Raw genomic sequence first — 26,592 nt, 5'->3', positions numbered from 1 at the left:
TCTAATCCCTAGTGGCTGTGATATGACTTTATTTGGAAATACAGTGTTTGCAGATATAATTAAGTTAAACATCTCAAGATGAAATTATTCTGGATTTAGGGTAATCCCCAAATCCAATGACTAGTATCTTTATAAGATAAAGGAGAGATCAAATCGCTTGAGCCCGGGAGGCAGAGGTTGCAGTGAGCCGAAATTATGCCATTGCACTTCAGTCTAGGAGACTGGAGTGAAACCCTGCCTCAAAAAAAAAAAAAAAAAAAAGAGATTGAAGACATAGAGACACAGTGGAGAAGGCCATGTGAGGATGGAGGCAGAGATTTGTGTGACGCTGCTATAAAGTTATGGAATGCCTGGAGCCACCAGACGCTGGAAGAGGCAAGAGAGGACCCTCCCGTACAGAATCAGAGCGAGTGTGGCCCTGCTGACATCTTGATTCCAAACTTCTGGCTTCCAGAACTATAAGAAGATTAATTTCTGTTGTTTTAAGCCACCACATTTGTGGCAATTAGTCATAACAGCCACAGGAAATTAACACAGACACATACTCCTGCTGGGCCTGAGAAGCGCGTCGTGCATTCTGGGTGGCCTGATCCACTTCACACAGGTCGTGCATAAGCGGAATCACCTATTCACTGAATAAGGACATTTCGCCACAGGTCATTTTCTAAACGACAGAATTCTGTAATGTGATCAACTTCTTCAACTTCCTATGTTTTAGAAAGTTATATTTTCTGAAATACCTCCTATAACCTGTGATTTCCTTCTCTTTTGTGTGTCTGCTGGAAAATAACTTGTCCACTTACTCATCAGACCTCAACAATTTATTTATTTATTTAAGTTTTTTTTTGAGACAGAGCTTTGCTCTGTCGCCCAGGCTGGAGCGAAGTGGCATGACCCCGGCTCACTGCAGCCTCCACCTTCCGGGTTCAAGCAATTCTCCCTGCCTCAGCCTCCCAGTAGCTGTATTACAGGCACCTGTCACCACGTCCAGCTAATTTTTGTATTTTTAGGAGAGACAGGGTTTCACCATGTTGGCCAGGCTGGTCTCGAACTCCTGACCTCAGGTGATCCTCCTGCTTCGGCCTCCCAAAGTGTTGGGATTACAGGCATAAGCCACTGCTCCCGGCCCTCAACAATTTATTTTTGGCCAAAGATTTCTTCTGGTGCTCAGTCCAGACAACAAATGCTCTACCACTTTGTTCTAAAAGAATATTAACATCATAACTGGCTGAGGCCTTCAGAGGGCTCAGGTCTCTCCAGGAGCAGATGTGCTTGTGCTCAACTCAGTCGCTGGAAGGACATTTGCTGACACCTGATTGGTACACTGCCCCGCATGCTGCTGCTGAAAGCTAAAAAAAACACCCTGGAAGGGCAGTCAGGGGACCATTCATCCTGTCCTCTCTTCTTATTGAATGGCCATAAGCCTATTCAGCACAGCGGCAGGGGATGATCAAAAAGTTATCACAATTAGGAGCTGGTTCCATTGCCTTGGATGAAATTCCATTGATCCAGAGGAAGCAAAAAGCATCAGCCTGCCTTTGAGTCAAGGGTTTCAAACTCAAATGTCTACAGGGGCCACGCAGATGACAGAAATGAGTGATGCGGGCCAGGTATAAGCACTAAGGAGTGGCGGGGACAGTGATGAACCAGAAAGCCCAGCCCCTTTCTAAATAGGACCACTGATACTCAGCTCCAGCCAGTGGCCACCATGTAAGGGTCTCACTCTGTCACCCAGGCTGGAGTGCAGTGGCACAACCACGGTTCACTACAGCCTCAACCTCCCAGGTTCAAGCAATCCTCCTGCCTCAGCCTCCTGAGTAGCTGGGACCAGAGGTGCAGGCCCCCACACCTGGCTGATGTTTTAAAAATTATTATTTGTAGAGATGGGGTCTCCCTATGTTGCCCAGGCTAGCCTCAAACCCCCGGGTTCAAGTGATCCTCCCACCTTGGCCTCCCAAAGTGCTGGGATTACAGGCATGAGCCACCGCACCTGGCCTGTCTCAAGTTTTAAAACATCATGCAGGCCAAAAAACAAAAAAACAGAAACAGAAACACATTTAAGGGGCTGCCTGCCAGTTTATGAAGCTGCTTTGAGTAATATATAAGGAATACTCCGTAACACACAGCACATGCAGAACTTTGCATAAGATCTTTTCTACTGAAGACAGTATTTCAAAGCCCATGAGGAGAACTCCCACCCAAGTTACTTCAGATAATAGGTCGGTATGAAAGGAATGATACAGTAGAATGGACAGAAGGAGTAGGATCCTTAAGGTAAGAATGGGACTCACTGGAACAATAATAGATGACTTTGAAAAAGCACCAAATAAAAATCCCAGAAATGAAAATTATAGGCCAGGTGCAGTGGCTCACACCTGCAATCCCAACGCTTTAGGAGGCCAAGGCAGGTGGATTGCTTGAGCCAGGAGTTTGAGGCCAGCCTGGGCAATATAGTGAGACCCCGACTCTACAAAAAAATTTTAAAAATTAGCTGGGCATGGTGGCGTGCACCTGTAGTCCTAGCTACTCATGAGGCTGAGGTGGGAGGATCACTTGGGCCTGGGAGGCAGAGGTTGCAGTGAGCTATAATTGCACCCGGTCCACTCCAACCTGGGTGGCAGAGTGAGACTCTGTCTCAGAAAAAAAAAATGAAACATTATAACCATAGGTATTTTTAAAAATAAAAAGCATATGATAAAATGTTCACAACCTTTGATTCAATAAGTCTAGAAATTTATCCTAAGGAAGTAACCTGGAATTCAAAGAGAAGTTTATGTGCAAAGATGCACACTGTGGTTACTTGTAATAGAAAAACTGGAAGCAACTCAAATATTCAATCATGGAGGCGTGGGTGAGAAAATCATGAGATGGGAAGGAAGGGATGGAGTGTGAGTGTGGGGTCAGAGTGACGTGGGTTAGAATTATGCAACATGTACTATCAGCTGTGGGTCTTGGGCAAATCATCTTCCAGAAACAATATCTTCCTTCCAGGGTTGTTGGGAGATTTAGGGATGGCGACAGGGAGTGCTTGGTATATGGAAAACCCTCCTTGGGCCAGGCGCAGTGGCTCATGCCTGTAATCCTGGCACTTTGGGAAGCCAAGGCGGGAAGATCACTTGAGGTCAAGAGTTCGAGACCAGACTGGCCAACACAGTGAAACCCCATCTCTACTGAATATACAAAAATTAGCTGGGTGTGGTGGCACATGCCTGTGGTCCCAGAAACTTGGAAGGTGGGAGGATCGCTTGGACCTAGGAGGCAGAGGTTGCAGTGAGCTGAGATCGTGCCATTGCACTCCAGCCTGGGCAAGCAGAGTGTGACTCCATCTAAAAAAAAAAAAGAAAAGAAAAGAAAAGAAAACACTCCCTGAATTGTAGCAGTTGTTATTTGTTCACCTACAAAATGGAATGTTATGATCATTAATGTGATGGTTACAAAGAATTCTGAGTGACTGTGGTATGAAAAACCCCGCAGAATACCACAAGATATATATATATATATATATATATATATATATATATATGCTATGATCTCATAGGAGCTGTATGAAATAATTGGTACAGATGAGGAAAATTCCCCCGAGGGTTGTTATTGATTATTTCAGGGTAGGGGAATTATGGGTGATTTTGATCCCCCTCTATGCTTTTCTGTTTCCCAATAGTTTTGTTTTATAAACAGTGTGCATCCGCCTGTAATCTCAGCTACTTGGGAGGCTGAGGCAGGAGAGTCGCTTGAACCTGGGAAGCGGAAGTTTGCAGTGACTGAGATGGCGCCATTGCACTTCAGCCTGGGTGACAGAGCGAGACTCCATTTCAAAAAAAAAAATAAGTAAAAAATAAAGAGTGTGCATCTCTTTTGAGAATTTTAAAAAATTATGGAAAAAATTCAGTTATCACCTAGTTCTTAGAGAAAGTCTTTTTTCATTCATCTTGTCACCTTGGAAACCAAAATTAGTCTCACCAGTTCCTGGGAATGCGATTCAGCCACTGGGTGAGTTTGACCTGGGCCTTGGAGTTACCTGAAGTTGTAGCCAGGGTACAAGGACACGTTGGTGGTCTTGTCATCAAGGCGACGGAAACTGTATTTGGGACGGCAGTGATGGAACCAACGGTCTAGGTTGCAGTCCCAGTAGATCTCAATGCCCATTATTCCGCCCTGAAGGATCAACAAGGGACAGTCTCTATGGCTGCTGGGTGTGAGTTACGCAACCGCCAGACATCTCCCTGCATAGCCACGATTGCTTAAGGTTTTTAGAGGAAAAATGCTGATTGAAGAACCGTGTGTACAGCCCCACCTAACTCGCACAAGTATTATTGTGGCAGCCACAATCGCATCTCCTCACTCTCCCTACCCCCGTCTGGGACACATCACTGTTAAACTCATTGTCCTAAAATACAACTTTCAACAGACCACTCCTGTACCCAAACACCTTTAATGCCCCCCACGCCCCCATTAAAGATCAAGTCCAAACTTATTAGACTGGAATTCAGGGCACTCTATCAAATATCTTTTCTGCTTTACCTCCTAGTACTCCCCTAGGGAAAGCTCTTTGCAGATGCGAATACATGAAGGATTTTTTTTTTTTTTTGAGATGGAGTTTCACTCTTGTCACCTAGGCTGGAGTGCAGTGGTGTGATCTCGGCTCACTGCAACCTCTGCCTCCCAGGTTCAAGCGATTCTCCTGTCTCAGCCTCCTGAGTAGCTGGGATTACAGGAGCCTGCAATCATGCCCGGCTATTTTTTTTTTTTTTTTTGTATTTTTAGTAAAGATGGGCTTTCACCATGTTGGCCAGGCTGGTGTTGAACTCCTGACCTCAGGTGATCCGCCCACCTCAGCCTCCCAAAGTGCTGGGATTACAGGCGTGAGCCACCGTGCCCAGCCTAAATGAAGGATCTTGAGATGGGAGATTATCCTGGATTATCCAGTTGGTCCTTAAATGCCCCCTCTTGTAAATGCTCTCTCTCTTTGTAAGACAGAGGCAAAGGGAGATTGGACACAGGATAGGGAGTGAAAGTGGCCACTGAGGCAAGATGTTATGCTGCTGGCTTTGAAGAAATGCAAGGAATGCAGCTCCAGAAGGTGGAAAAGCTGAGGAACTGGATTCTCCCTTAAAGTCCCGGAGGGAGCACCGCCCTGGCTCAGGGAAAATCATCTCCAACTTCTGATCTCTGGCAACATAAGCAAATATGTGTTGTTTGAAGCCACTAAGCTTTGGTAACTTGCTACGGCAGCCACAGGAAAGGAATACGCCAAGTAGCTCTCACTCATAAGGATTGTTTTGGGATTTGACGAGGTAGCGTAGGTAAACTCCTTAGCGCAGCGGGTGGATTTACTAAATGCTCAGTAAATGTGAGCCACATTATGAAGACCCAGTGGCCCGGCCTCTTGGCTGTTTGACATCCTCCATCCCTAGACACACAGCCCCACATCCCAGTGTACAAAGCACCACCAACCTGAATTGCCACATCTGAAAAATTATCGCCTGTTTCTCGGAAGATGTCTCCTAGTCGGAAAATGGGACACTGTGGATTCTGAGTCTTGTGGAAGGTACAAGTGATGTTTAAACCTGGCAAGATGTTTCTCCTGTGCATAATTAAAAGCAAACAAACAAACATCTCGATTGAAAACAGATCTGTCTCTTTCCCAGGAGTGAGCCAGTGTGGTGGAGAGGTTCCATGAAAGCCCCAAATGATCCCTGCCTCCTGGGACCCCTGGGCAGTGGCCTCTCACACTGGACCAGGGTTGATCTGTGTGACCAATGGCATATGGCAGAAGTGTTGGGGTCTCACCCCCAAAGACTGTGGCTTCCATCTTGGTTATACTCTTGGTTGCTTCCTCTGTCTCTCTTGGGTCACTTGCTCTGGGAGAAGCCAGCCACCATATACCAAGGATACTCAAGTGGTCCTAGGGCGAGGTTCACATGGTGAGGAACTGAGCTCTCCCACAAACAACCGTGTGAGAGCTTGGAAAAGGGTTCTCCAGCCCCATTCAAGCCTAGAAATGACTGCAGCCCTGGTTGACAGCTTGGCTACAACCTGACAGACCTTGCAGCAAAGTCATTCCCAGATTCCTGACCCACAGAAACCGTGGGAGACAATAGGCGTTTGTTGTTTCAGGCTTCTGAGGTTTGGGATAATTTATTACTCAGCAGTAGATAACTAAGACAGCCAGGCAGCCTGGGCACTTACGTGGTGTAGTTGTGGCCGGGGAAGTCGATATTGTTCTTGATGAGCACAGTGAAGTTTTCGGCACTGTTCAAGAGAGCAGGCCTGGGAGAGAGACATGAAAAATGGCCATTAGTGACGGTGGGGACCGAGGGAGCCCATGGGCCAGTGGGACCAGAGGCTTCTGGTTTCTTGGCCTGGTCTTTGGGATGCATGAAGAGAAATGGATACAGCAAACCTAGTGGGCAAAGCATTCTGAAACTCTCCACAAAGCCCCTCCAGCTCCTCCAAGAAGAATTTCTCCCTTCTTGAGATCTGATATGGTTTGGCTCTGTGTCCCCACCCAAATCTCATCTTGAATTGTAATCCCCATGTGCCAGAGGAGGGGCCTGGTGGGAGGTGACTGAATCATGGGAGTGGACTTCCTCCTTGCTGTTCTCGTGATAGTGAGTGAGTTCTCACGAGATCTGATCATTTAAAAGTGTGCAGCACATCCCCTGAAACCCGCCTCCTGCTCCATCATGGTAAGATGTGTTTGCTTCCCTTTCACCTTCTGCCATGATTGTAAGTCTCCTGAGGCTTCCTGTTAAGCCTGTGGAGCTGTGAGTCAATTAAACCTCTTTTTTTCATAAAGTATTTGGTCTCAGGTAGTTCTTTTTTTTTTTTTTTTCTGAGATGGAGTCTCACTCTGTCACCCAGGCTGGAGTGCAGTGGTGCGATCTCGGGTCACTGCAACCTCCACCTCCCGGGTTCAAGCGACTCTCCTGCCTCAGCCTCCCGAGTAGCCAGGATTACAGGCGTGTGCCACCACACCTGGCTAATTTATGCATTTTTTAGTAGAGATGGGGTTTCACCATGTTTGCCAGGCTGGTATCGAACTCCTGACCTCAAGTGATCCGCCTGCCTCAGCCTGCCTAAGTGTTGGGATTACAGGCGTGAGCCACTGCACCTGGCTAGGTAGTTCTTTGTGTGAGAATGGACTAACACAAGACCCAGTGGCATTTACTGTGGCACCTCTCACACTGATGTAATTACACATTCAGGTATGTACAGTGGTTGAGACTTGCTCCGTATCTGGGACTTGTATTTTACCTAAAACTTAGCAAAGTCTCTTATGCGTAGTTACGTATGAAATAAATATCTAACACCTACTACGTGGTGATGGATGTGTTGAATGAATGATTAAACGAACCATCTTAGCTAATTCATATAATATATGAGAAACTGAAGTTCAGGGAGTTGCTTGCCCAGGTCACGTCAAAATCCAGCCCAGAGGCAGGCACACTGGAGATGCAGTTTATTTAATGAGTGAGTTGATGGCAGAGCTGGAACTGAAACTGCAGTCAGTCGAGGGCCGCTTGTCTTGAACAAGGACTACCTGAGTGGAGGCTGCTGTATCTCCCAGAGCTGGGTGATTCCTTCTGTGACAAAGAAATGCCCCTGACCGAGAAGTGAACCTGAGTGGAGCTATTAGCGATTGAGAATCACAAGGGGTGATGCTGCTGAGCGCACCCCCCATCCTGGCATTGGGAAACCTTCGCCTGAGCCTTCTACAGGCCAGCTTGGGGCAGTTTTCTCTTTGCCCCACGATGCAGAGGGAATGATCCTGAATCACATCGGTCTAGAACTGCGCTGTCCAATATGGTAACCACTAGACATGTGTGGCTATTTAAATTTAAATTAAATTAAAAATTCAGGCTGGGAGCGATGGCTCATACCTGTAATCCCAGCACTTTGGGAGGCCAAGGCAGGAGGATCGCTTGAGCCCAGGAGTTCAAAACCAGCCTGGGCAACATAGCAAGACTCTATCTATCTATCTATTATCTATCTATTTATCTATCTATCTATCTATCATCTATCATCGATCTTTCAAAAATTCAGTAGTCGCATTTCATGTACTCAATAGCCACATGTACCTAGTAGCTGCCCTATTGGACAGCACAGATACAGAAATTTCCATCACTGCATCAAGTTCAATTGGACAGTGCTGGTCTAGAACCACCACACTTCTAGGGGTAGATTGTGTGTGTGTGTGTGTGTGTGTGTGTGTGTATATGTGTGTGTGTGTGTATGTGTGTAAGCCAGGCATGGGGCTTACCTTACAATAACTGTACAAGTATCATCTCATTTAATCCTTACAACAGCCCTATGAAGTTGGTGAAATTATTATTCTGCTTTTACAGGTGAGGACACTGAAACTCAGAGAGGTTAAGCCATTTTCCCAAGGACACACAGCAAAAATGTGTTAGAGCTAGGAATTGAATCCAGGTCTTTCTAACTATTCTCTGCTGAAATACATCAGCCCTTGTGGCTTCTGAGATTTAACATTGTGACTTTGTGTATTGAAGCGAAGCATCAATACAAGGGACCACCAAATCTGTATGTCATTGTAAGCATTTAATTTGAGAAAACTTCCTTTCCCTCCCCTCTTTTACCCTCACCCCTTTTCCTTTTTCTTCCCCTTCCCCTTCTCTTTCCTTGCTTCGTCCTTCCCTTCCATCTCCCTCCTTCCTTCCTATCCTTAATCACTCAGTATGGACACTGACAAGTCAGAAGGGATCCTGCTGTGGCACTACAGGAGGGGGTCTGGGGGTATCCTGGAAGATCTGGGGGAAGGAAGGGGGCCAGGGACACCCAAGGATGCTGAGGGTAGTAGCTATTTACCAGTTGGTACAGGATTGTTACAATAGTTTACCAACCACCATGGCCCTCCCAGAGATACTAGTTTGTGCCAAGCAGTGCATCCAGAGCGCAGGGGTCCCCAAGCCGGTAGGACCCAGGACTTTGCAGGGCTGTGCTGAGAGGGGAAGGCCCAAGCAGCCTTGGCAAGGCCTCATCTGGTCGCCGCTGAGGGCCACTGTGTCTGTCTCCCCATGCGACTCACCGGGGGGCCTCTTCCACTGCCTCGATGGGGCACCAGGCAGAGACTTCACAGGTCTTCTGTTTCCCTTCATACACTACACACCTTCCGGTCTGAATTCCTATAGGGGTCAAAGCATCGTAGAACCACAGATGTGAAAGAATTGCGGAGAGGACGTTCTCCAGGAGGGACATCATTAACTCAACCCGGGCGAGAGACTAGGCTCTGACCAGGCTTTCCAACCCACGCAGCTTCAGCTTCCATCAAGCCCATCCTAACCACAACGAACACAAGGCAAGGCAAACAAGCAAAACATAATAAAGATCAGAGAGAATACAGAAAGACTGTGGATTCTGCTGGCTCTTTTGTTTCTTTATAAGAAAAGGTGCCCATGAGGGGAGCGGAACAGGTGTATGCTCTCACTTAGTATAAATGGACTAGAACATGGCCTCTCAAAGGGGCAGAAGTCCCTCAAGGGGTACACAGCCTGTCCAGGATGCACAAAGCCATGAAATCAGCATGGCACATCTTCCTGGAGTGCCAGGATGATTAATCAGTTTCCAAGGGAGAATTAATTAAATAGTGAGCAATGTTAAAATAACTTTTATACCAACTCAAATACAAATACAGTATGGAGTAGAATGCAGTAATGGGCGTATGCCTTTTTGTATGTGTTTGCATTATAACCACTGATTTTTTTTTACTATTTGCAGTATTTTTAAAATTGCCCTGTGCCTTTTTTTTTTTTTTTAAGGGGTCTCGCTCTTTCACCCATGCTGGAGTACAGTGGCACAATCTTGGCTCACTGCAACCTCTGCCTTCCAGGTTCAAGTGATTCTCACGTCTCAGCCTCCCAAGTAGCTGGGATTACAAGCGTGTGCCACCATGTCTGGCTGATTTTTGTATTTTTAGTAGAGACGGGGTTTCACCATGTTTTCCAGGCTGGTCTCGAACCCCTGACCTCAAGCATCCATCTGCCTCACCCTCCCAAAGTGCTGGGATTACAGGCACGAGCCTCTGCACTCGGTGCCCTGTGCCTTTTTAAGTTAAAATGTGAGATAAAGAAATTCTGCAGGTATCGCAATAGCACTGCTCTTAGATATAAATAAAATCAAAATCAAAATCAAAATAAAACAGTACAAAAAATGTTTAAAAAATAAAATAAAAAACAAAAAAAATTCTGCAGGTTAATATGGGTATTGCTGCCAGGTTCCCTGGGGGTAAAACTTCATGGTCCTCAACCTTTGAGGAAATTCAGGGGGAAAGTTTAGAATACTCAGATGATGCTATAGGCCATGTGAATTTTCTACCGATTAGAATCCTGAACCTGCTAGGTTTTTAGGAGCTTCTTCTCTCACTGGAAAACTGGAGTCATGTTTACAGTCAGCAGCTGGTCTGCTGGGGACAGAGCCGAAGCATGGGCAGACTCACCTATGGCTTGGTGATGGTGGAAGAGGGCAGCTGAGAGCAGAGGCTGAAGACCTGACCTGGGCATCACAAATGTCACCAAGATGCCAGACCATCCACCCCTAGGGTCTCGGGAAAAGAAACAGAAGGTACCTTTGCTCTGCGGGTCCATCCATCCCTTTTTACAACCTCGGTCAGAGGAACAGAGCGTCCTGCGGGTGGGATACTGCAGATAGAAGGATGAGAGAGTGGGGAGTAAGTGACGTGTGTTACTAAGACGTGGAGAAGTGATTCGATATCCACCAGAATGTGCACACGAATGCTTATAGCAGCACTACTCAGAATCGCCAAAAAAGTGGAAACCACGCAAGTGGCCACTGACGGATGAATGGACAAATAAAATGTGGTACATTCATACACAGAATCTTATTTAGCCATAAGAAGGATGAAGCAATGACACAGGCTACAACATGGATGGACCTCAAGAACATGATGCTGAGTGAAAGAAGACAGACACAAAAGGCCACACCATGTACGATTCTATTTATAGGAAATGTCCAGAATAGGCATCTATAGGGACAGAAAGTAGACTGTGGCCAGGGACAGGGGAAGGGGAGAATGGGGAGTGACTGCTACTGGATTTGGGGTTTCCTTTGTAGGTGATGAAAATGTTCTGGGGGCTGGGTGCCGTGGCTCATCACGCCTGTAATCCCAGCACTTTGGGAGGCCAAGGCGGGCAGATCACCTGAGGTCGGGAGTCTGAGACCAGCCTGCTCAACGTGGTGAAACCCCGTCTCTACTAAAAATACAAAAATTATCAGACGTGGTGGTGTGGGCCTGTAATCCCAGCTACTAGGCAGGCTGAGGCAGGAGAATCACTTGAACCTGGGAGGCGGAGGTTGCAGTGAGCTGAGATTGCATCACTGCACTCCAGCCTGGGTGACAAGAGCAAAACTCCACCTAAAAAAAGAAAGGAAGGAAGGAAGAAAGAAAGAAAAAGAAAGAAAGAAAGAAAGAAAGAAAAGAAAGAAGAAAATATTCTGGAATTAGACGGTGGTGATGGTTGCACAACTCTGTGAATATACTAAAAACCACTGAACCGTATGTACACTTTAAAATGGTGGGGTTTATGGTATGTGAATTATATCCCAATACAAATAAATAAAAATGGGAAAAGCAGAGGTCTGGGCAGCTAGGGATCACTTTCAGGGATGCTGGCTGGGATGGAGGACAGGTGGCTTGGTCCAAGTGGCCCTGTGGCTGAAAGCACTGAGCAGGGCAAACAGGTGCGGAGACTCAGCAGGACACATGGAACTGAGAGACATTGGCCAGGACACTCGCCTGGCCCAAGAAAACGAGACCAGCTGGGTCTCAGGGCTGAAGGACAGAACACGGAAGAGAGAAATGAGCTGCCCTGGTTTGTGCATATTTTTCTTCCTGTTTTCTAGGGAGCAGGCTTCATGGCCAGTCTTGGGGAAGCCAGAGCATGACATAGGTGTGAAAATAGCCTCTGCTCCTTGTCATCTGTGCAATTTGTGGCTTCTACAGTGATTCAGGTCAAGGACCTAGGTCTTGGACCCAGGTATATCTGGTTCAGCAGTAGCTGCACCATTTTCTAGCTGAGAGACCTTGGCCAGCTCACTCACTTCCCTGAGCCTCAGTTTCATCATCTGTTCATCTGTAAAAGCAGGGTGAACAGATTTGTCTTTTTTTGGAGACAGAGTCTTGCTCTGTCAACCAGGCTAGAGTGCAATGGTGTGATCTTGGCTCACTGTAACCTCCACCTCCTGAGTTCAGGCAATTCTCCTGCCTCAGCCTCCTGAGTAGCTGGGATTACAGGCACGCACCACCAAGCCTGGCTAATTTTTGTATTTTTAGTAGAGATGGTGTTTCCCCATCTTGGCCAGGCTGGTCTTGAACTCCTGACCTCATGATCTGCCTGCCTCGACCTCCCAAAGTGCTGGGATTATAGGTGTGAGCCATCATGCCCAGCCAACAAATTGTCTTGCCTGGTTGTTGTGAAGATTAAATGAGTTATGAAAAGAAAGGGTTTAGCACATAGTACATGCTCAATGAATGTTTCTTGTAGTTTTCAAACTCTCTCATGATCTCTTTATTTCCCAGGCTGCCTTGTCACATGGCATGCTGTTGGTCTCCTCCCCTTGTGACTCCCCAGATTAGATTATGAACCCTTTGAATACAGAGCCAAGGTCATATCTTTGCAGCCCAAGTGCCTGGCAAATAGTAGGTCTTGATAGTCATGGAAGGAATGAATGTGTGATCATTCACTGTGGCTCATGGAAAGTTACATTTTCATTATCAACTGGAGATGAATCTCAGGAAAGAAGAGAAATCGGTTTTATTTTGCTCTCCAAAAGGAATTCTAATTTTGTTTTTTTAAAAAAACAGCATTAGTTTTGTTTTAATCTCTTTTGTGATTGTTGCATGGATTAAAGATGGCCACAAATTCTTGGTCACTTTCTCCATTGAGAGGTGGAGTGTTTCCCCTACTTTCTGAAGCTGAGCCTGTGCTGTGACTGCAAAACCAATAGAAGCAGCAGAAGGAATGCTGTTGCCAGTTCCAGGCCTACGCCTTAAGAAGGACTGGAAGCTTCTATTTTTTTGTTTTGTTTTGAGGAACCTGAGCCACTATTAGAAAGTTTGACTACCCTGCTGGAGAGACAATGCGGACAGACCTTGAAGAGAGGGTAACTCTTAGGGGTTCCCAGAGAGGAAGAGATGTCTAGCTATCCCTGGGTGCCAATTGAGGCTCCAAGGGATGCCAACCCCAGCTGCCATCTGACTGCAGCTCCTTGAGAGATCCCTGGTGAGACCAGCAGAAGAACCACCCAGCTGAACTCAGTCAACCACTGAACTGTGAGAGTTAATAAAATGCTTGTGTTAAGCCCACCATGATCAGGGTAGTTTGTTTTGCAGCCACAGATAACTGGAGCAAATACCTATTCATGTTGGTGTGTAACTGGAACTTGGTCATATTTACCGAGACACCCCGAGATAGAGGGGTGTTGATGGGCAGAGAGGAGGCAAATGCCCAATTAGACCAGCCCAAACCAGCCTGGAGCATAAGTTAAAATCCCAAAGAGTCACATGTGCTCTCTGGGCTGGAAGTGCTTCCAGGGAACCTGTTGGGTTCCAGTCACTCTGAGTGACATCCTATCTGAGGAGTAACATGTCATTTGAATCATAACAACTGACATTCATTGAGTGCTTATAATGTACCATGCCTTGTTTTAAGCGTGTCACAGGTATTCACTCATTTGTTTCAATGATCCGAACAGCTAGGTTTTGTTCTCAGCCCCATTTTACAGATGCACACAACTTGGCACAGAGAGGTGAAGAGTCACCTGCCTGAGGTCACAGAGTTAAGAAGTTTAAGTTTTGAACCTTTAGTGGTCTAGCTTCTGAGCCCAGGCTCTTAATCTCTGGGCTATTCTAACTCTTTTTCTTCCAAGTCTCAATAAGTCCAAAAGTGTCTTTATGTGTACATGGAGGTAAAGTGTGGTGTAGAGATGACCAAAGGATGGGACAAAAGGGAAACAGGCCCCCAAACTGGATTGGAGACGGAACACTGCTGGGAAGGGAGACAGAAGGGAGGGCCTGGCTGGCCTGGCTGTCAGAGATTTCATCTGAGCAGCACGGACAGTTAACGGGTGATGAGGACAAAACAAATGTAGAAAGCTCTCCTTTTAGAGGGAGTGTTATCAAGATAGACACCAAGGGAATGTTATCTTGGTTCTGAATTTGGGTACAAATGATGGCAAAGACTGTACTCAAAGACAGCACTTTTGCCCAGAGGTCCTGGACACTCAGGAAGCTAGACCTTGTTGCCAGAGTGGGCCCGTGAGCAAAACTCCACCGGCAGGGCTGGTCCTGCTCATCAGTGGAGGATCTGGCTGGGTATCACCAGCGCTGCTGCAACGGTCAGTGTTGGAAATGGTCCCTGGTACAGCACAGTTACGTTACCTGAGAGGGGAGGCTGGGAGGTTGGGAGTTACAGGTAATGCCTAGCAGTAACACGCTGGTATAGATAAACTTAGAAGAAAAGCTGGTTTAAGAGCAGAGAGCAGGATGGTGAGGTAAAGAATAGGACAAATACAGTTTTTGTTTTGTTTTGTTTTTAGAGACAAGGTCTCACTATGTTGCCCAGGCTGGTCTTGAACTCCTGGGCTCCAGTGATCCTCCTGCTTTGGCCTCCCAAAGTGCTGAGATTATAGGTGTGAGCCACCGTGCCTAGCCCAGAATAAAACAAATATGATTTGATAGGGAAGAAGCTCTTCCAGAAAGAGGCGGCTCTTTGGAGAGGGCAAAGCCAAGTTGGGAAAGATTGTCTGGGGTGGTGGCAGGGAGTCATGGGGGCACATGCATGTGATGGAGAGGCTGAGACTCTAAGAAGTGGATGAATGAGCAAGAGAGCTGTGTGCCAGGGTTTTCCAAGACCAGCCCTGCAGACAGTTCACTGTGAACCATGGTAGGAGAAGCTGTGAGTGAGGACACTCAGGTCCTAACCCTGGCTCTGCCTGCAGCAAGCTGTGTGACCCTGGGGGAAGTCACAACATCTCTGAATCTGTGTTCTGGTTTGTAAAATGCCATTTTTCTCCTAAAGTCATTGTGAGCCTCAAGTCAAATGTGAAATGTTGTGCAAATGCCAAGAATCACCATTGTCATAAGCTGCGAAGAGAGCCAGAGATAGAAAGAGCAGGGTTGCCGTCTGCATGGGTCCCTAGTGCTAGAACCAGAGACCGAGGCAGGCAGACAAAGATCTGGTGGCCATGGAGAGACACTGCCATGTGTTCTCTCCCTTCCTCCACTCAGCCCAGCCCTACCCCACAAAAGAGGCAGGTACTCAGTAGATATTTGTGGGCTCAAATACGCCCCAGGGTCCTCATTTCTGCTTCTTCTGACTTGCACCTCCCCCAGGAACTCTTACCACCTGACCCACCACTCCAGGTCCCCTCCTTACCTCGGGACACAACCGCTGCTCTTGGCCTTCTGTTTTGAGAAAGTTTGTCATCACGAAGAAAGAGTTCCCCTGTGGAGAAGGAGAGGCTAAGAAAATGCAAGGCCTTTGAAAAGAGAACTACTTAATTATAATAATCCAGCTTGCTGGGAGAACCTCTCCACTTTTCTAAGCTTCTAGAAATCAGGATCTGTGGGCAACTTGGAATATGCCAAGGGCTTAATATCAAAGCTGGATGAGCAGCCCTGCTGAGCTGAGGGAGAGTGAAGGAGCATTTGAGTGGGTTGAAGAGTCGTTTACCAATGCAGTCTCAAAAGCAGCCTTTTCATGTTTTTGTCTTTGTTTTTGTTTTTGTTTTACACAGTAAAATCTCATTAAATTGAAACTCAGGAGACCTGGGGAGGCGAGGGTAGGGGAGCAGCCTTCATCACAACACTGTTCAGATTTTCCCGGACTTTAATGAAAGGGCACTAGGGCATCCCACCACCTGAGCAATCACAGGATTTTAATGACCCACTGTTAGAAACAAACAGCAGCTTGGGCTTCATGGGTCTTTGCAAAGCATTTTAGCTCCCCAAGCCGCAAACATGCCCCTTTGTCTCTCTCGCCCCCTTATCTGTTTTTTGGACTCCTCAACCCTACTTTAATTTCTCTTTTTTGGCAATTCTGCTTTCATTTTCCCTGCTTGCAAATCTAGAAGTCACACGCCTTCTCTCAGTGACCGATGCCTTTCTTCTTTTTGTCATTTACATCCTTTCTTTGTGGAAAAATGTACCCAAGAATGGTCTCCTGGAGTCGTTTTTGTTGATGAAATGCTACACAATCTAGAAGGGCTGGTACTCTTTGGTAGAAAGTTCTCTGTCCTTCTGAATCTCGGCAGACCTTGCTGGCTTGGTGGCAGTGCCTCTAAAAAGCTGCGGGTAAATCAAGCGCGAGTGAATCAAATCCTGTTTTCAGTGCACCAGGACATGAGGCTATTTTGAGAAACCCTGTAGGACTTGATAAAGCAAAGAATCATCTCCTGGATCTCACCCAGTTTTGCAATTTTTAGGTTTTCTCAGTTGGGATGTTCACAGAGCTTTTAAAATAGGACCAGCGTTTTTTCTGGAGTGAGGCTGTAGATCCTAGGGGAAGGGAGCAAGGCCCTGGCGACGGTGACCAGCGATGAGCCTGGGAGAATGCTACGAGGTGCTTACCTGCAATGGGAAGGTGTAGTCTGCCGTGTCAAAGACACTGTGCACCAACTTCTTCACTCCGTTCTCCACGATCTCCTCTTTCACCTCTGCTATCCCCTTCACTTTGGTGTGCACAGAACTGATGACAGGCTCTTTCCGCTGGTACAGCTTGTCACTCACCAGAGCAAAGCTAAATGGCAGACATGGGAAAGCATCAACGGGAGGCATAGCACAGCGGGTTGGGATGCAGGCGTTGGAGGATGCAGGCACTTCTGTTCCAATCCTAGCTCTGCTGCGTGACTTGCTTCCGTGTGACTTGTTTTCCCTCTCTGGATAATGGGAAGAATAGTCATACCTGCCTCATGGATTGTGAGGATGAAATGAGAGATGTCTGCAGACTCCTTTGCCCAGTATCTGGCACATAGCTAGCACTTGCTACAGGAAAGCTACTGCCCCCAATCCTATTCTTTAATATTCCCTAACATGGACCCTCATAGATAGGACAGCTTCTCACGTCATGAAGTCTCGCCCCGGTGGGTTCGCCAGCTTTGTCTGGAGGCTCAGTAACACATCAGCACCTTCCAGTCTAAGGCTGTGTCTGGTGCATTTTCAGAAACACCCACCTACTTTATCAATAACATTGAAAATGGCAGCTACTCTCTCTCTCTCTCTCTTTTTTTTTTTTTTGAAACAGAGTTTTGCTCTTGTTGCCCAGACTGGAGTGCAATGGTGCGATCTTGGCTCACTGCAACTTCCACCTCCCAGGTTCAAGTGATTCTCCTGCCTCAGCCTCCCAAGTAGCTGGGATTACAGGCGTGAGCCACTGTGCCCAGCCTCTCTTTTTTTTTTATTCCAGAGAAAGGGCCTTGCTCTGTCGCCCAGGCTGGAGGGCAGTGGTGTGATCGTAGCTCACTGCAGCCTCCAACTCCCGAGCTCAAGTTGATCCTCCCACCTCAGCCTCCTGAGTAGCTGGAACTACAGGCATGTATCACCATGCTCAGCTAGTTTTTATTAGTTTTTATAGAGATGGGGGTCTCTTTATGTTGCCCAGGCTGGTCTCAAACACTTGGCCTCAAGCAATCCTCCTGCCAACATGTTGAGCCTCCCAACATGTTGTGGTTACAGGTGTGGGCCACCACACCAGGCTGCAGGAGTTACTCTTTATTGAGCACTTCATATGTGCCAAGTACTCTGCATGCACCATCTCCTTTAATCATCACAACAGTAGGAGATAGTTACCAGGATTACCGGCATGTGCCACCTCACCCAGCCTAAAGGGTTTGTTTTATTATGTTTTTTTGAGATGGAGTCTTGCTCTGTAGCCCAGGCTGGAGTGCAGTGACTCCATCTCAGCTCACTGCAACTTCTGCCTGCCGGGTTCAAGTGATTCTCCCGCCTCAGCCTTCCGAGTAGCTGGGATTACAGGCACATACCACCACACTTTGCTAATTTTTGTATTTTTGGTAGAGACAAGGTTTCGCCATGTTGGTCAGGCTGGTCTTGAATGCCCAACCTCAAGGGATCCACCCACCTTGGCCTCCCAAAGTGCTGGGATTACAGGTGTGAGCCACCGCCCCCAGCCCTAAAGGGCTTGTTTTAAAGGCTTTATTGACTCCTTCAGACTTTATTTATTTAGTCCCTTCTATCTGCTCAGCTGCTGAGTGATATTAGCAAGTCTAAGATGATGGCTGCCCTCTATGAGCTGACCTTGGGAAGCTGAGACAGAGTGGGCCAAGACTCAGTCCCAGCTGTTCTCCACCTTGGCTGTGTAATCACCCAGGGAGCTTTCAGGTCCCCAGTCCCATCCCTGGAGACTAGGATTCCACAGGTCGGGGGAGTTATCCAGATACCCACATATTTTTTTAAAGTTCCCAAGTGATTCTAATGCATAGCCAGGGCTGAGAACCAGTAGTAGGCTCCTGAAAAGATAGCTCAGATTTGACAATAGCAAGTACATTTGAAGAAGAGCATTCCCCATGGCCCAGCAATAAAACTCTTACATTTGTGCCCTAGAGAAACTCTTGTACATGTGCCGGAGGAGCTATGGACAAGAATGTTTCTGCAGCATTGCTTGTAAGAGGGAAAGCAGGAAATAACCTACATGTACTCAAACAACGAATGGATAAATAAATTGTTGGATTCATACAATGAGATGCTTTGAGCCAGGCACAGTGGCTCACACCTGTAATCCCAGAACTTTGGGAGGCCAAGGCAGATGGATCACCTGAGGTCAGGAGTTTGAGGCCATCCTGGCCAATATGGTGAAACCTCATCTCTACTAAAAATAAAAATTAACTGGGTACGGTGGCGTGAGCCTGTAATCCCACCTACTCAGGAGGCTGAGGCAGGAGAATCGCTTGAACCCGGGAGATGGAGGTTGTGGTGAGCTGAGATCGTGCCACTGCACTCCAGCCTGGGCAACAAGAGCAAAGCTCCATCTCAAAAAACAAAACAAAACGAAACAAAACAAAAAACAAAGAACAAAAATTAGCTGTGTGTGGTGGCACATGCCTGTAGTCCCAGCTACTCTGGAGGCCACAGTGGGAGGATTGCTTGGGCCCAGGAGGTCAAGGCTATAGTAAGCTGTGATTGCACCCCTGTACTCCAGCCTGGGCAACAGAGTGAGACCCTGTCTCAAAAAAATAATAATAAAATAATTTTTTAAAATGAGATGCTTTGCAGCAGTGAAAATGAATTGACTAGGCCTGACATAGTGTCTCACACCTGTAATCTCAGCATTTTGGGAGGCCAAGGCGGGTGGATCACTTGAGGTTAGGAGTTCAGGACCAGCATGACCAACATGGTGAAACCCTCTCTCTACTAAAAATACAGAAAATTAGCCGGGTGTGGTGGTGTGTGCCTGTAATCCCAACTACTCGGGAGGGTGAGGTAGGAGAATCATTTGAACCGGGGAGGTGGAGGTTGCAGGGGGCCAAGGTCACATTACTGCACTCCAGCCTGGGCGAGTAACATTGATGAACCTTGAAAACAATATAATTTATGGCTGGAGTTCAAGCGATTCTCCTGCCTCAGCCTCCCAAGTAGGTGGGTAGCTTGTGCCACCACACCCAGCTAAGTCAAAGAGACCGGTCACAAAAGGCCACATATTGTATGATTCCATTTATATGAAATATCCAGAATAGGTAAATCCACAGAGACAGAGAGTAGATTGGTCGTTGCAGGGGACAGAGTGGGGAGAAATGGGGAGTGACTCCTGGGGGGCATGGGGTGTCCTTTTGGGGTGATGAAAATGTTCTGGAGCTAGATAGAGGTGGTGGTTGCACAGTACTGTGAATGTCCTAAATGCCACTGAATTGTTCATGTTTACAGTGGTTAATTTTATGTTATGTGAATTTCACCCCAATAAAAAATTATATTTTTTACATATGTAGACATATATGTGCTGTAGAAATATTAAAACAAACAAGGGCATTAAAAATGTCAAATTCAGGGTTTCTTTTAGGCTGGGCATGGTGGCTCATGCCTGTAATCTTTGGGAGGCCGAGGCAGGTGGATCATCTGAGGTCCTGGGTTTGAAACCAACCTGGCCAAACCCCATCTCTACTAAAAATACAAAAATTAGCCAGTTGTGGTGGCGTGTGCCTGTAGTCCCAGCTACTCCGGAGGCTGAGGCAGGAACCCTGGAGACGGAGGTTGCAGTGAGCCGAGATGGCGCCACTGCACTCCAGCCTGGGTGATAGAGTGAGACTCTGTCTCAAAAAGAAAAAAAAAAAAAAGGATTTCATTTAGAGATGGAGTCTTGCTATGTTGCCCATGCTGGAACACAGTGGCTATTTCACAGGTGCAATCAGCACACGACAGCCACAAACTCCCGGGCTCAAGTGATCCTCCCATCTCAGCCTCCCGAGTAGCTCAGGCTGCAGGATGTTTATAAAGCGAAAGGAAAGAGAATGGGATGAAGGATGAGTTTGCAGGGAGCAAAACTGGATTAGTAATGCTTTATTTCTTAAGTTGGATGGTGGTACGTGGGTGTTATATTATGCACAATACATTTTAGTATTTCTATAACATTTATTTATTACTTATTTGAGACGGAGTCTCACTCTGTTGCCAAGGCTGGAGTGCAATGGTGCGATCTCAGCTTACTGCAACCTCCGCCTCCCAGGTTCAAGTGATTCTCCTGCCTCAGCCTCCCAAGTAGCTGGGATTACAGGCATCCACCATCAGGCCCAGCTGATTTTTGTATTTTTAGTAGAGATGGGGTTTCTCCATGTTGGTCAGGCTGGTCTTGAACTCCTGACCTCAGGTGATCCACCCGCCTTAGCCTCCCAAAGTGTTGGGATTACAGGCATAAGCCAGTGCACACGGCCAACATTTATTTAAAAAGAAGGATTTTCAAGAAAGATGTTGGGGTAAGATACCCAGATTTGAGACCCAATCAGCACATACGAGACATAGCTATTAAATAGAATTCCATAGACAAATATGATAACACTTGCTCATTAATACATTTCAGCCCAGCATCCCAACACATACATGGTGCATGCAGCGCTTTCTCATGCTGGATGTTGCAACGTTCTCCTGGAACAACACTGGGTCATGTGACCCACCATTTGGGAAGCTCAATTCTGATCTCTCATATTTATCCCAGAATGTGCAACATATGATCGATCAGCCTTAATGGAATCAGGCCCTCTCCTAAACAGAAAACCTGTCTCTGTGTCATCATGAACATGTAAATTTTAAGAATTAAAATGCTTCAGAGCTGCGTCAAAGACAAAAAGGGAATGAAAGCGAGTTTGCACACTTTACCTGTCGGGGGGATCCTGTGATCATGAAAGTGAGTTTGTAGCGTCCTCCCTTTGGAAAGAAAGTGCTAATGACCATCCCAGAAATACTCTCCCGACCTTGCTTGGTGACTAAGGTGAGCCATGTCACCCCTCCAGGTGGTAGGTTTAATCCCTGAATGAAGAGAGAACTCCCAGCCTCCCCCATCCCCATGACCTTTTTGCTCTAAGAGGCTATAATGTTATGCATTCTGTAGAAGGCAAAGCCGCTGGTACCTGGAGCTAACGGGAGTGTGAAGGACCTAGGGATTTCACTGGGCTGGGGAGGATGGGTAAGTTGTGGGGGTGTGGTGGTGTGCACCTATAGTCGCAGCTACTTGTTAGACCGAGGTAGGAGGATCCCTTGAGCCCAGGAGTTCAAGACAAGCCTGGGCAACATGGTGAGACTCCAGTCTCTAAAAAAGAACAAAGCTGGAAAGATTTTGGGAAGTAGAAGAGAGCTAATGGGAGAGAAGCCAGGGCCACTGGTATGGTTTGGCTGTGTCCCCATCCAAATTTCATCTTGAATTATAGCTCCCATAATTTCCATGTGTTGTGGGAGGGACCTGGTGGGAGATAATTGAATCATGGGGGCGGTTTCCCCCATACTGTTCTCGTGGTAGTGAATAAGTCTCATGGGATCTGATGGTTTTATAAGAGGTTTCTTCTTTTGCTTGGTTGTCATTCACTTTTTGCCTGCCACCATGTAAGACATGCCTTTCGCCCTCTGCCATGATTGTGAGGCCTTCCCAGCCATGTGGAACTGTGGGCCCATTAAACCTCTTTCCTTTATAAATTACCTGGTCTTGGGTATGTCTTTATTAGCAGCATGAGAACAGACTAATACAGCCATCAAGGGGCACTCACAGGCAAGTCTGGCTGAGGAGGAGCCCTGGAGTGGCAGGGAAATAAGGATGGAGGGTGAGGTTGGGCCCATGGGACCCTCAGGCTGCTTGCTCTGGACCCACCAGATGGAGGTGAAGGTGCCCACCATAAAGTCGTTCTTCAGAGTCTCAATCCACATGCTCTGAATATGAGTGACTGTCACAGACTTACACTGGCATCACAGGTGGGATGGGCCCCATGCCAGCGTGGTTAGATTGCTCTTCAAGCTCTGCAGGGAGGACCTCCCTTTCAGCAAAGTTCCTCTCCGTCTTACAGCCCCTGGGCTTCCAGCGCAAAGGTAACATCAAAGGGCTGAGCCCCCAAAGTGTATCCCTTGTATCTCTTAGCTCACACCTAAGCCAGGCCAACAAACATCTTCATGGACCCCTAAAGAACAGTAGCGCCAGGACTGTGCCTGCAGTGCGGCACAGAGAAGCTTGGCGTGCAGCGTCTGCATCTCTTATTTAAAATCCCAAGAGGATAATCTGATCAGGTCCATTGCTGGTCCACCCGGCCATGGTGGGGGCTCAGCAAGGGGCGAGGACCCAAGAGATGCTCTGAGAAGAAAGTGGGGGAGAGCCAGCACCCCCAGGGCAAGTTTAATCCCGATTGTATTAGTTTCTGGTTGTTGCTCTAACAAATTACCACAAACTTAGTGGCTTTCAACAACACTAATTTATTCTTTTGCAGTTTTGGGGGTCAGACTCCTAAAGTCAGTCAAACAGGGTAAAAATCAAGGGTTAAAAAGAAAAAATATAAATTAAGATCACAGCTGGGTGCGGTGACCCATGCCTGTAATTCCAGCACTTTGGGAGGCTGAGGCAGGTGGATAATTTGAGATCAAGAGTTTGAGACCAGCCTGGGCAACATGGCGAAACCCCATTTCTACTAAAAAGGCAAAAATTAGCTAGGTACGGTGGTGGGTGCCTATAATTCCAGCTACTTGGGAGGCTGAGGTGGGAGAATCGTTTGAACCTGGGAGGCGGAGGTTGCAGTGAGCCAAGATTATGCCATTGCACTCCAGCCTGGGTGACAGAGCGAGACTCTGTCTCAAAATAAATAAATAAATAAATAAATAAATAAATAGATCCCAGCCCAAGTCATTCCCATAGGCAATGGGAGTGTCTTCTAGATATCTCTTTATGTCAACACCTAGACACACAAATAGATATACTGATGTTACAAACGTGGCTGCAAGCTGTTTTTAACTTGTTATTTTTGTTCAATAATATGTTATTAGTTCTTTCTATGACAGTAAAGATAGATCTGTGATAAAGATAGATCTATGATACACAGTCATTTTCAGTGGCTAAAGAGTATCTTAGTGTTTAGATTGAACATATGAAATGGCCCATTTTGGCTGGGCTCGGTGGCTCACGCATGTAATCCCAGAACTCTGGGAGGCCGAGGCAGGCAGATTAATTGAGGCCAGGAGTTCAAGACCCACCTGGTCAACATGGTGGAAACCCCATCTCTACCAAAAATACAAAAATTAGCTGGGCGTGGTGGTGCACACCTGTAATCCTAGCTACTTGGGAGGCTGAGGCAGGAGAATCGCTTGAACCTGGGAGGCAGAGGTTGCAGTGAGCCAAGATCGTGCCACTGCACTTCAGCCTGGTGACAGACTGAGACTGTCTCAAGACAAACAAACAAACAAACAACAAAAAAAAACTGCCCATTTTGCATTTTGTAGGCCATAGCTATAGAATATAGTCAGTTCCATATGGTTCAAGCTAAAAGGTACATTGTGATAATTTGTCAACCAGCCTCTGGGATGGATATTTACTGGAACCTTTGTTCAATTTTCCCAATTATAAACATTTTTTGGTAACCCTAATATAGTCCTTACCACGTGCCAACCACTCTTCTAAGTCCATTTTGCTGACATATATTAACTCTTGCAATCCTTACTCTCCCCCACCAAAAACAAAAACAAAAACAAAAACAAAAAACCAACTCTATAAGGAAGGTACTATTATTACCCCCACCTAATAGCTGAATAAACGGTGGCATGAATGAAGTGAGAAGCTTGTCCAAGGTCACATGGTAAATAGCAGCACCAGCTCCAAACACAGCCATGTAGCTTCACAGCCTCAGCTTTCTTAAATGCTACATACAGTGAATGGAATACTTTTTTGAATTTCCTTTTCAAATGTTCATTGCTGGTGTAAAAAAACCCACACAATTAATTTTTGTGTGTTGATCTTGTTCCTTGCAACTTGACTGAATTAGTTTATTTGCTCTAACAGTTTTCTTGTGAATTCTTTGGGATTCTCCCTATATGGGATTGTGCCACCTGTGACTAAAGATAGTTTTACTTCATCCTTTATAATCTGGATGCCTTTTATTGCTTTTTCTTGCCTAATTGCTCTGGCTAGAACTTCCAGTACACTGTCGAACAGCAGCGGTGAAAGCGGGCATCCTTGTCCTGTTCCTGATCTCAGGGAGATGCACTCAGGCTGTGCTCCTCAACACTGTGCTCACTGTCTGTCCACCCCACATTCATGTTGCCAGGAATCCCTGCACAAGCTTCTTCTCACCCCTAAGACATTAAGTCCATAGGACAACTTCTGGGTCAAAGGGTATGCACATTTTATAGCTGAGTTCATTTTCCCAAATCACAAAAACTTGAACCATTTCATGCTTCTATCAGCAAAGCAAGAGTGTGCACACTGCCTCTTCAGAGGGGCTTGGCCCGGCTCAGTGGCTCACGCCTGTAATCCCAGCACTTTGGGAAGCTGAGGCGGGTAGATCACTGGAGGTCAGGAGTTCAAGACCAGCCTGGCCAACATGGTGAAACCCCATCTCTACTAAAAATACAAAAATTAACCAGGCATGGCGATGTATGCCTGTAATCCCAGCATTCAGGAGGCTGAGGCAGGAGAATCACTTGAAACCAGGAGGCAGAGGTTGCAGTGAGCTGAGATTGCGCCATGCCCTCCAGCCTGGGTGACAGAGTGAGACTCCATCTCAAAAAAAAAAAAAAAAAAAAAAGAGAGGCTTGACCAATAAGAGGATGGTCATGTGAACTTGGCTGGGACAGTAGAGGGTCTGGTCACCAGGCTGGGAGCACAGGGCCCGTAGGATGGGGGCTGTGAGTTTGAAGAAGAGGACAGACATAGTAGCAGTGTGTAGCCATTTGAAGAGTAGAAGAGGGACACAAGGCAGAACTCTAACCAAAGGCAAAAGTTACAGGGAGATAGATTGTGGCTCAGTATAAGGAAGAAATGTCTAACAGGGCAGTCCCAGAGCAGAACAAGCTTTCCTTGTGGTTGCTGCTGGTGATGGTGAGGAAGATGATGATGATAATTTTCATTTACCCCATCAACTTCCCTTTCTCTCCTGTCCCATTTCCATCTGCATTTAAACATCATTTCTCATCTTAAAAATGCCTCCCCTCCCCAGCTTAATCCATCCTACCACCACTTCATGCCTCTCTTCTTTATAGCCAAGTCCCTTGAAAGAGTGAGTCACCAGGCCGGGTACGGTGGCTCACGCCTGTAATCCCAGCATTTTGGGAGGCTGAGGCAGATGGATCAAGAAGTCAGGAGTTTGAGACCAGCCTGGCCAACATGGTGAAACCCCGTCTCTACTAAAAATACAAAAAATTAGGCGAGTGTGGTGGCACATGCCTGTAATCCCAGCTACTTGGAAGGCTGAGGCAGGAGAATCACTTGAACCCAGGAGGCAGAGGTTGTGGTGAGTGGAGATCACACCATCACACTCCAGCCTGGGCGACAGAGGAAGACTGCATCTCAAAAAAAAAAAAAAGAAAGAAAGAAAGAAGAAAGAAAGGGTGAGTCATCACGTCCACTTCCACATCTCGATTCACTCACTCCTCTACCCACTCTAGTCTGGTTCCCACCCCCATCCCTTCTCTAAAGCCTCTCTTGCCAAGTAAACAACAACGTCATTGTCACTAAATCCAATAGATACACCACGGACCTGACCTTCCTGGAACTCTCAGCAGCAGTTGACACTGACTGTGACCATGCCCCACTTCCCTCGCCTCCTTCCCTTAGCTTGCAGGGATCCACTTGTGCCTGACTTTCATTGGATCACCGTGGCTACTCCTCAGAATCTTTTGGGGACTTCTGCACTCCCACGCCTTAAAGGTTAGCACTCCTTTGGGGCGTGTTCTAGGCCCTTTTGCTTTCTCATCTACATCTTCTCTTGCTGGTCGGTTGCAGCTTCTTCCAGGGTTCTGGTTGCCATCTATATGCTCTTGATATAGAAACCTACATTTCAGCTGCAGATTTGTATATCCAACCATCCATTCAACATCTCCATTTGTACATTCCATAGACACCTCAAACTCAATGCCTTCAGTCCTGA

General features: G+C 46.7%; 1 protein-coding gene and 1 long non-coding RNA gene across 4 annotated transcripts in view; one reads left to right on the top strand and one right to left on the bottom strand.

The window, feature by feature from the left end:
- Positions 1-9,457, top strand: part of LOC129525898 (uncharacterized) — a 47,766-nt gene extending 38,309 nt beyond the window's left edge. For both annotated transcript variants that reach the window (XR_008670440.2, XR_008670441.2), the window contains one exon: positions 9,153-9,457. This is a non-coding gene — a long non-coding RNA (uncharacterized lncRNA). The remainder of the gene's footprint in view (positions 1-9,152) is intronic.
- P2RX7 (purinergic receptor P2X 7) overlaps positions 1-26,592 on the bottom strand; it is a 55,276-nt gene that overhangs the window by 16,422 nt on the left and 12,262 nt on the right. Inside the window, exons 2-8 of one of the 2 annotated variants that reach the window (XM_019039068.4) lie at positions 16,607-16,775; positions 15,414-15,482; positions 10,586-10,658; positions 9,050-9,146; positions 6,190-6,270; positions 5,455-5,584; positions 4,019-4,155 (exon numbers count right to left, since the gene is read on the bottom strand). In XM_019039068.4, coding sequence (XP_018894613.1) covers positions 4,019-4,155; positions 5,455-5,584; positions 6,190-6,270; positions 9,050-9,146; positions 10,586-10,658; positions 15,414-15,482; positions 16,607-16,775 — 756 coding nt within the window. Of the gene's footprint in view, positions 1-4,018; positions 4,156-5,454; positions 5,585-6,189; positions 6,271-9,049; positions 9,147-10,456; positions 10,659-15,413; positions 15,483-16,606; positions 16,776-26,592 lie in introns of both variants that reach the window. The other variant, XM_019039067.4, reaches the window with a different exon arrangement.

Source organism: Gorilla gorilla, chromosome 10 (assembly GCF_029281585.2).
Source record: "Gorilla gorilla gorilla isolate KB3781 chromosome 10, NHGRI_mGorGor1-v2.1_pri, whole genome shotgun sequence".
Lineage (NCBI taxonomy): Eukaryota > Metazoa > Chordata > Mammalia > Primates > Hominidae > Gorilla > Gorilla gorilla.
Note: the sequence above shows the minus strand (reverse complement) of the source record. Positions and strands in the feature narration are given on the sequence as shown.